We start from the raw sequence: 10,629 nt of genomic DNA on the forward strand, positions 1-10,629 counted from the left end.
CTTTTTGCCTCTAGTAGGTTATTTCAAAAGAAAAATAAGGGTTTTAAAAACATATGAAAGGCAATCTTTGCTTTTTCTCAGACTCTATGAATAATAATGGTTCAGTGTATATGGATTTTGAGGTAAAAAGGATGGAAATGAGGACCTGTATATTTTCACTGAGGTAAAATTGAAGTGATCTGCAGACACGAGGATCAGATGAGTAGTTCGAGATTATGGCAAATGTTTACTAAAGGAACTGTGAGAAATAGTGTAGAAAATAAAGTTGATTAGAATCAATTATTATTGGGCACACAGTGGGTATTAGAGGAGTTGAATTAGAAGAGAGAGAAGAGGAGGGGGGCAACCACAGTGGGTCACTTGGAACTTTGCATGAAAATGTGTTTAACCTAGAATGCCTGTTACAGGCAGCCTCTAGATAAAGCAAACCTTTTTTCCTTCCTACTCTATTGTCTGGGCATATAAGAAGAGATAGGGAAGTTAACTAGAGGGAGGAATAGTTGCATCTCCACTTAAGGAAGCCCCTTTGAGCCAGTGATGTGGCTGTCAGGCAGGTCACTGACTGGGCTCCAGTTCTTCCTGCAACAGCAGTGCTGAATCAGTGAGACTAGGACAGACCTGCTTATAATGAGAGTGTCTCTATTCAGATTTCAACCAGAACTCTGTTTGGTCTATAGAGGCAGGAGCATGGAATATAATGTTACTGATTCCCTATGAAGAACATTCCCAACAGGAGAAGGGTGGTAAGAGCATGGCTATACAGGAAGGAAGCGGAGAGCCATATTGCGGAAGATCTCCCCTGAGGAGCAGGAAGGAATGTGCCAGAGTGTGCTGAGTCATATTACAGGGAAATCTGAGATTCAAAGGATCCCAATGCAAGCAAGTTCTAGTGACTATCAATAAGAGATGCTTCCTTGATAATCACTGCTCCTGGTGATTATCACAGCACCTCAGTGAGCTGTGAGGTACAGAAGCTCATAGAAGTGAAAAGGAGCTTTTATTAGAGGTGACATTTCCAGTTAATGCAACATCACCCCCTGGAGGTCAATAGAGCAAATTTCCTATTGAGTCTTTTGTGCCCCTCCCGATATCCTCCCTATTCTTACCCAGGCTTGAATTTCTTCCCCTTCTAAGCTAAGAGTGTTTTCTGGGGTTTGCATATTAAATTGCTGTTGTTGTTCAGTCACTAAGTTGTGTCTGACTCTTTGCAACGTCGTGGACAACAGCATGCCAGGCTTCTCTGTCCTTCGTTATCTCCCAATATGCTCAAACTCATGTTTCCTGGTAGCTCAACTGGTAAAGAATCCACCCACAATGCGGAAGACCCCGTATGGATTCCTGGATCGGGAAGATCCGCTGAAGAAGGGATAGGCTACCCACTCCAGTATTCTTGGACTTCCCTGGTGGCTCAGTTGGTAAAGAATCTGCCTGCAATGTGGGAGCCTGGGTTCAATCCCTGAGTTGGGAAGATCCCCTAGAGAAGGGAAAGACTACTCGCTCCAGTATTCTGGCCTGGAGAATTCCATGGACTGTATACTCTGTGGGGTTGCAAAGAGTAGGACATGAGCAACTTCCACTCACGTGTTCACTAGTCAGTGATGCCATCCAAGTATCTCATCCTTTGTCACCATCTTCTCCTCCTGCCCTCGATTTTTCCCAGCATCAGGATCTTTTCCAATGAGTTAGCTCTTGGCATCAGGTGGCCAAAGTATCAGAGAATCAGCTTCAGCATCAGTCCTTTCAAAGAATATTCAGAGTTGATTTCCAGTAGGATTGACCGCTTTGATCACCATACTGTCCCAGGACTCTTCAAGAGTCTTCTCCACTACCACAATTCAAAATGATCAGTTCTGTGGTCAGCCTTCTTTAGGGTTCAACTCTCACATTTATGGGTTCAAGTCTCCATTTATGACTACTGGGAAAACCATAGCCTTGACTATACAGATCTTTGTCGGCAAAGTGATGCCTCTGTTTTTTAATACACTATGTAGGTTTGTCATAGCTTATCTTCCAAGGAGAAAGTGTCTTTTAATTTCATGGCTGCAGTCACCATCCCCAGTGATTTTGCAGCCTAAAAATATAATATTTGCCACGGCTACCACTTTTCCCCCACCTATTTGCCATGAAGTGATGGGACCAGAGGTCTTGATTTTAATTTTTTGAATGTTGACTTTCAAGCCAGCTTTTTCTCTCTGCTCTTTCAACCTCATCAAGAGGCTCTTTAGTTCCTCTTTGCTTTCTGCCATCAGGGTGGTGTCATCTGCATATCTGAGGTTATTGATATTTCTCCCAGCAGTTTTGATTCCAGCTTGTGATTCATCCAGCCTGTGGTCCTGCATAATGTACTCTGCATAGACTTAAAAAAGCACGGTGACAATAACATCCCCCACATACTCCAATCCCAATTTTGAACCAGTCTGCTGTTCTATGTCTGATTCTAACTGTAGCTGTACAGCTTTCTCAGGAGACAGTGGCGAACTTCCCCTATCATTTCTCCTTTCAGATATCCAGTGGTTTTTACAAATGCAGAAGGTTGAACTAAACCAAATTCAAAATCTCCAATGAGTTAATGAGACATAATTGACTGTTGTGTTATAAAACATGCAGATTTCCATGCCAGGTGTGTGAGAAGAAGGCATATCTCCATGTTGCATTCATGCAGGTGAAAACTAGGTCTAGTCTCAGATGTAGCAACAGTGAAGTTTAAATGTTGCCCTAGCTGAGCCACATTATTTTGTTTGACATCTTTTAATAATCATCTAGTGCACTTTAAATTGTGGTAAAAGAGAAGGCTAGAGATCTCACTCAATGATATGTATGGCCAATATACTGGTAGGAGTCAAGGTTCCTGGTGTTCACTAACAGTCCATTTAGCTGAGGGAACTACAGTGACTGGAACACCTGTTTATGTTTACATTTCCCCCTGATTACTGAAAACACCGTGTAGTTCATTGAATTTCCCTTTTCCTTCCCACACATGACTCTTCCTCAACGCTGGTCCCAGAGCAGCAGCAGGCACGGCTTTGGGTATGAGCTGCAGGGGGCTGAGGGACACTGTGTGGAGGCACAGAGGTAGGTGGCTGAGTCTTCAGGCTGGGATCCTCTGATGTACATGGAGCTGTAGCCCTCCTTAGTATTCAGAGTGACTCTCACTCATCCTTGCTTCTTTTCATCCCCATTTACACTCATTACAAACAGGTTCTTGGGGCTTTTTGTAGGTTTCCATCTATACCAATGTAAAGCATAGAAAGAGCTGGAAGGGAAACTTCAGGTGAAATTGGGGCTTTCTCCTTCCTGACACCACAGTCAAAAGGCTGCTCACTCCTGTTCAGAAAGACAGTGTCAATCATAGAAACTGATTTCTCTACAGAGTGTTCATTCTTCACATTCTCAAATATTAGAATCTAGGGGTGCCCAACTACAAAATCTTCTTTCCAATGAACAACTGAAATAAGCAAAGGAAACAACATGGTTGTTCAGTCACTAAGTCATGTTCAACTCTTTGTGACCCATATTTCATCTCACGTAAACAGTATAGGGTGGTGCTAAAAGTCAGAGCAGTGCCTTCCACTTACTCAAATTTAAATTGTGGTATGAAAAGTGAAACAGGATTGGAAGGCATCTCAATGGCCAAATTCTAACTAAATTCCCAAGAAAAGAGATGCAGCTGCAGTTAGTAAAGGAATATCTAAAAAGCCTCATTAACATCTCCTGTTTAGAAGTATGAACATATGGTTGGGGAGGGAATGCTAGATAAACAGTAGTGTAGTGTAGTGAAAGTTTCTTAGTTTTGTCCAACTCTTTGCAACCCCAGGGACTGTAACCAACCAGGCTCTACTGTCCATGGGATTCTCGGGGCAAGAATACTGCAGTGGGTTGCCATGCCCTCCTCCAGGAGATCTTCCAGACCCAGGGATTGAACCCGCATTTCATGTTTCCAGCATTGACATGTGAGTTCTTTACCACTAGCGCCACCTGGGAAGCCTTGACACACACAAGTCACCACAAATCAATTTACTTTTTTTTCCCTCCAGATCACACAATCAGTCAACTTGCAGCAATCAGACCGCTTGAGGATAAGATTGTGAGGACAAGACCACACCATTCAAAAAGTTCATTTGCTATGGAGCTTATTTCTAATAAGACTACTAATTCCTTGGTAAATTTACCCACATATTGGAGGGGCTTTGTCCAAACCAGGAAGTATATGTCTCCAACAGTAGGGAGCATTCCTTCAACTAATAAGGCAGAATCCTGAAACCAAAGCCATCATAATTATTTGAAATAGAGGCCAAGCCAATTGACCACTAGGTAAATTAAATAAATATTGCCTGAAGAGGCTTGCAAGGTAGAAATGTTGACATCTAGATAAAAAAAATCAAAATGAATCCAACTTAGCCTTTTATTTTAGAGTTTGAATAGTGTGAACTCTAGAAATACTTTTATCTTTTGCACCACACACGCACACACACACACACACACACACACACACACACACACATATATAATGGGTTTCCCAAGTGGCTCAGTGATAAACAATCCACCTGGAATGGAGAAGATGCGGGTTCGATTACTGGGTCAGGAAGATCCCCTAGAGAAGGAGATGGCAACCCACTCCAGTATTCTTGGACAGAAGAGCCTGGTATGCTATAGTCCATAGGGTCGCAAAGAGTCGGACACGACTGAAGCAACTTAGTGTATGCATATATATATATAGTTGTTTAGTCACTAAGTCATGTCTGACATTTTGGGGACCCCATGGACTGTAGCCTGCCAGGTTCCTCTATCCACGGGATATTGCAGGCAAGAATACTGGAGTGGGTTGCATTTCCTCCTCCGGGGGATCTTCCTGACTCAGGGATTGAACCCGAGTCTCCTGTGTCCCCTGCATTGCAGGTGGATTCTTTACTGGTTGTGGACCTTCCTGCGTCCACTTGCTCATGCGGATTGCAGTGAAGCAAAATTCAGTGTTTATCACAGGACACCAAGCAAGTAGTCCAGGCAGCCAGGACTCAAAAGGCTGGAATTCACTGACGGCCGAGTGTGTAGGTGACTATCACTGAGGATGAGTCAGATAGAGCTTTGTGACTAAACAACAACCAAGCATCACAGTAGAGAAGCAGACAAGGGGCACAGGGCTTGATAGGGAAACAAGCTTAGAGTGTTAAAGGAATAAAACCTCTTTGTAGCCCTTGTTTTCCCCAGCACACTATGACACAAGAAACTTACTAAGGCATCCAGCACTGTTAACTGGTTAGTGGATGATTTCCTCACCTACTGATCCTGGGGCAATTGAATCTATGGTTTGGCATTTTCGTTCCTAGTTCCCTTTAGCTTCCAGTTTAAACCAGTAATGTCACGAACCACTAAGACATCTAGCCACTATGTTCTGGGGTCAAGTGCTTCTCCATAGTCCAAATCTTGCTCCTAAGGAGCCCCTTAAAATGATACACTCTGGCTGGCAATAAAAGCTGGAGATGCTTTTCACAGTTAGGAGAGTTTTGGCTCATTTCATATAGATTAAAAAAATGGGAATAATGAAACTTATCTCACAGGATTTTTATATTTAAATTAGATAATGAATCCAAAATGCAAACCAGTGCCTGAAAAAGAGAAAGCTCAATAAATACCAACTTTCTTTGTTCTAGTAAAACCTACCTCTCCTTCAATGTCCAGGTCTGTGACCTATTACTGTTTGTTCTTTACTCCATATCAGTTCAATGATGGAAGCTTCTAGGAAATTCACTTAATCAATTATTTTTCTGGATACAGTCATTATTTTTCCCTATTCCCTGGGATCATATTCTCCTAGCCACACTGACATACTCAAAATACTGAAAGGACCCAGATGGAACCCTCAGATAAGGTTTTATTTTCATTAAAGTCTTTATATATTTATTACCTATTGGATATCACATTTCTCAGTTGGCTTTCCAAGATTTTGTCATTCTCATTATCTGTTTTCTTATTGATTTGAGGAACTTTTAACATATTTTGTTTAACATAATCTTCATCTGAGTCCTTTTTCAGAAATACATATTGCAGATATAGTTTATCAGTCTGTGCACTGACTTTCAAAACTCTTAGTAGTGATTTATAACAAACACAATTTAAAAATACATTTTCATGTTCATAAGATACTACCTTGAAAGTTTTTTTTGTTTTTTCTCTTTAAGCATTTAAAAAATATTTTACCTTGGTGGCTTCTATTGCTTCTGATGTGAAGTTAGGTATCATTCTTAATGATGTTTCCCAGAATACAATCTGGAAAGTGTCCATGGGTATTGGCAAGATTGTTTCCACTTAAATAGATTTTTGAATTCGACTTCAATCATTGTAGTGAAAGTTGCAATCTTCTGCCAAAACCAGAGTGGTGGACTTGCAGAATTCCTTATTCAAATTTATGGCTTTCCTCATAGCATTGCTCCTGAATAAGGAGATTGTTTTATAGGAAGTCAAGTATGGCAGTGAGTGGACAAGAGGTTATGGGATGGGTAATAGAAAAGGTAGTTATAAATACCAGCTATAATCATGTGGTCATTTTCAGGAATGAGAACAATAATACTTATGTGAATTTGTTTTTCATTTTGATATAAATATATTTATGTATTACATTAACCAATTTTAACTCCCCTCTCCCATTTGCCTGCATGTAGTAACGTAAGATATGCTAATATAAGTCAATCTTATATCTTCTTATAGCTTAGTAGTGAAGATAAAGGATTCAATGGGAGAATGTGGCTTAGCTAGAAAAGAAAATAACTTCACTCCCAAATGGATAAATGAACTTGCTATAATCTTTGCAGGATGAGGTTAGAATCTTTTGGGTTGAATGAGGAATTACTGCATTATATTAGCAAGAACTGTGGTGTTGGAAAAGACTCTTGAGAGTCCCTTGGACTGCAAGGAGATCAAGCCAGTCAATCCTAAAGGAAATCAACCCTGAATATTCATTGAAAGGACTGATGATGAAGCTGAAACTCCAGTAATTTGGCCACTTGATGAGAAGAGCCACTCATTGGGAAAGACCCTGGTTCTGGGAAAGATTGAACACAAAAGGAGAAGGGGGCAGCAGAGGATGAGATGGTTAGATAGCATTACCAAATCAAGGGAGGTGAATTTGAGCAAACTGAAAGATGGTGGAGGATACAGGAGCCTGTCATGCTCCAGTCCATGGGGTCACAAAAAGTCAGACACGACTTAGTGACTGAACAGCAACAACATTAGCAAGAAGCATAATTTTACTTTCTTTATTCAAAAGTTGTTAAGAGAGTACAGATGGATTCCAGGTTAACAAAGAGGGTCCTGTAGCAGCTTTGTAATATCTTAACTAACTGGAAATATCTTTCCCAGAAGGTGCTTCCCGTATTGTTCTTGGTTAGGGTTGGCCACAAAAGAAATTTGTGTAACATTTGCAAGGTGATTGTGATGAAGTAACCATAGGTTTTATGTTTTGGGGGTTGGCACAGAGCTCCAGGGACTATGGTTGTTCACTCATATTGCTGCTGATCTGATAGCTCAACTTATTCTTGACTCACAACTCCTTCACTTCCCACCAAACCTCCTCCTTGTCTTTTCTGTTTTGGGCCGAGTATGCAGGCAGCATGACGCCAAATGACACCCACTTCTCCTAAGGTCACTCACTACTGTGAGACTGAAGGAGGTGAAACAGACAAATTTTAGTGTGTCTTTGTGGTTTCCATTTACCTCGTGACTCTAGTTTGTCCTTATGAGTCATAGTTTGTCCAGGCTCTGGTCTATATCCAACTTTCTTCTTCAAATATTACTCTAGCTGACAAAGAATGAGTTCAGTCTCAACATCAGATATCAAGATAACAGTTTTGTATACACTCTTCCACCAGATCTAGCAATTACCTGAGTTCTAATCTTTATAACTAATTTCTCATTCCACACCACTGGTGGCTCTGCTTCTCTGATTGTACCTTCAGTGACGCAAGACTAAGAACAAAGGACTAAGGAAATTATTTTTATGATGATTCCAAATAACTATACTCAGATTTGTGATGTGAGTGTATTTTAGTGAAACTGTCACTTTTAATTATTTATGGAGCAAGTTTAGACAACTTTACACATGTTCTGTATGATTGATTTAAAGTCAAAAATTCAAGAAGAGAATGTTAACAGTAGAAAATTACTCTGAACATCAAATAACAAGGAAGAAGCTTTTATTTAGAATTAAATTCTATGATCCAGACCACAGATGAAGCAACCACACAATTATCATTTCTTGCTGGGATCTGCAGGTGTGCATCTCAGCTGGAGTCCTGCAGCAGGGAGGCTCTCTCTTATTAAGCTCTGGGGTTTTTGTTCAGCTTTTCCTATTACTTCAACCACTGTGAGTTCACGGAGAGCACAGAAGTACTTTCCAGTATCTTCCAGCTGTAAGGCTGAAATGGTGAGGCTGATGGAGTTATCTGCTTTCTGGAAGTTTACAGAGTAACGGCCGTCCCTTGCATTCCCATCTTCTGAATACTGACGAATAAGGTAAGTCATCTGTCCACTGGGAAGCTGCTTGTACCAAAAAATGTAGTAGGAGATCATGTTCCAACTTACTTCATACTGACAGTTCAGAGTGACTGACTGCCCCACTTGACGGTTTATGTCTGGCTGGTCTTGAGTAACTTTCTGGGCCACACCAGATCCTGTGGAAAAAATCAGAAAACAGAGATGAAGCGTGAATAAAATAGTATAGGAATTAGACTCATTTAGGTCTCCAAAAAGAAAAACTAAACTGAAATCATAAGACGCTTGCTTTTCTCCAGTCCTCTTTTCCTCCCCAAGTCCCGGTGAAGCACCACACGCCTGTGTGCAGGCCTTTCACCCTGAACACTCACACCCATGCTTGGAAGCATCCCTACCAGAGAAGGTAATGGCCAGGAACACCCAGAGCAGACTGGAGAGCAGCATGAGGCATGGATTCCCCTGCACAAATCTGTTTAATTCTGCCTCAAGCTGAGAGTTCAGTGTCTTTAAGTGCCTGAGAGCACATATACACAGTACCTGGGTTCCTTGTGACTCTCCCCCAAGACAGGAAGTGGGGTTTGTCATGTAGATCAACCACATGGTCTGTGCACAGATGGAAAAAGTCTCAGTTCAGTTCAGTCACTCAATCCTATCTGACTCTTTGCGACCCCATGGACTGCAGCCTGCCAGGCCTTCCTGTCCATCCCCAACTCCCAGAGTTTACTCAGAGTCATGTCCATTGAGTCGGTGATGCCATCCAACCATCTCATCCTCCGTCATCCTGTTCTCCTCCTGCCTTCAATCTTCCCCAGCATTAGGGTCTTATCAAATGAGTCAGTTTTTCGCATCAGGTGGTCAAAGTATTGGAGTTTCAGCTTCAGTATCAGTCCTTTCAATGAATATTCAGGACTGATTTCCTTTAGGAGGGACTGGTTTGATCTCCTTGCAGCCCAAGGGGCTCTCAAGAGTTTTCTCCAATGCTACAGTTCAAAAGCATCAATTCTTTGGTACTCCACTTTCTTTATGGTCCAACTCTCACATCCATACATGACTACTGGAAAAACCATAGCTTTAAGTATATGACTACTGTCTGGCTCACCACAAATCTTTACTTTGTCTACCTATTTTTCCCTGGACATTACGTTTGGCAGATCCTGAAAAGGGGCATGAAGAAAGCAATTAATATTAAAGGTTTGAACTGAGGGAAACTGAAAATTAGACAACTTGACATACATTGGTAATTATTCAGTAAAATGACTTTTCCATCCTGTTTAAGATATAATTTTGTATAGCCTATGAAACATTCTTGTAATCTACTGATTAGTCATTAATTAGCCTTTACTTACTTGTCTCCATCCAGAATCTAGTGACTGTTTTAAAATATTCACAGATCTTAGGCCTTCTGGTGAAAAGCAATCTTATCCAAAATAATTAATGTATATCTCTCTATTATTTTTTTTACTGAGTTCCAGGGCTCCACTCAGATTTTTCAATAAATAAAATTATTTCAACATGAAATGATTTTTAAAAAATCAGTCCATCTGAATTTCAGAGCCTATTCAGTGGTTTGTATTTAAATGAAATTATAACAGGAATAAAATATTCTTTTGAAATCTGATATTGATTCTTATGTATTAGACTTTGAGGGGGATCAGGGTATTCAATCCTCTTACCTCTAAATGTAGAATTGTACTTATTAGATCATGTGTCCTAGAATTATCATGTCACATTTTCTGTCTCATTGGTCCATAGTATTCAGTCTCACTTGTTACTCACTCATTATTATTTCTCTTTGTAAAATAAAGTTAAGATAGACATGCTGGATTTTTCTCTTATGTAATGCTATAATGCACTCCTATGAAACTCAATATCTACAGACTGCAAACACTTAGTACCTGTCAACCCCACAGAAGCTGGTGACTGAAGTTCTCTGCACTGTTTCATGTCCATGTGGAATGCAGCTGTCAACCTTCCACTTGGTTTCATTGCTGTAAGAGATGAATTAATATAAAAGAACAAAAGCACATAGGCAAGTAGAAAAGAAAATACAGACAAGTTCTAAAACAGTGCCAGTTCACATAATTTAAGATCAAAATAACTCGTGAATGAGTGAAGCAGAAAGGAAAGGTTGTATTTATCTGAGAC

The 10,629-nt window shown here is 40.6% G+C and overlaps 1 gene segment (V, D, J or C); it reads right to left on the bottom strand.

The window, feature by feature from the left end:
* Positions 1-8,241: 8,241 nt before the first annotated feature.
* On the bottom strand, positions 8,242-9,117 carry LOC113899563. The segment is given in 2 exon segments: positions 8,242-8,663; positions 8,880-9,117. Coding segments are annotated over 2 exon segments (627 nt in total).
* Between the last annotated feature and the right edge of the window lie 1,512 nt (positions 9,118-10,629).

The sequence above is a fragment of the Bos indicus x Bos taurus genome, chromosome 10 (assembly GCF_003369695.1).
Source record: "Bos indicus x Bos taurus breed Angus x Brahman F1 hybrid chromosome 10, Bos_hybrid_MaternalHap_v2.0, whole genome shotgun sequence".
In the NCBI taxonomy this organism is placed as follows: Eukaryota; Metazoa; Chordata; class Mammalia; order Artiodactyla; family Bovidae; genus Bos; species Bos indicus x Bos taurus.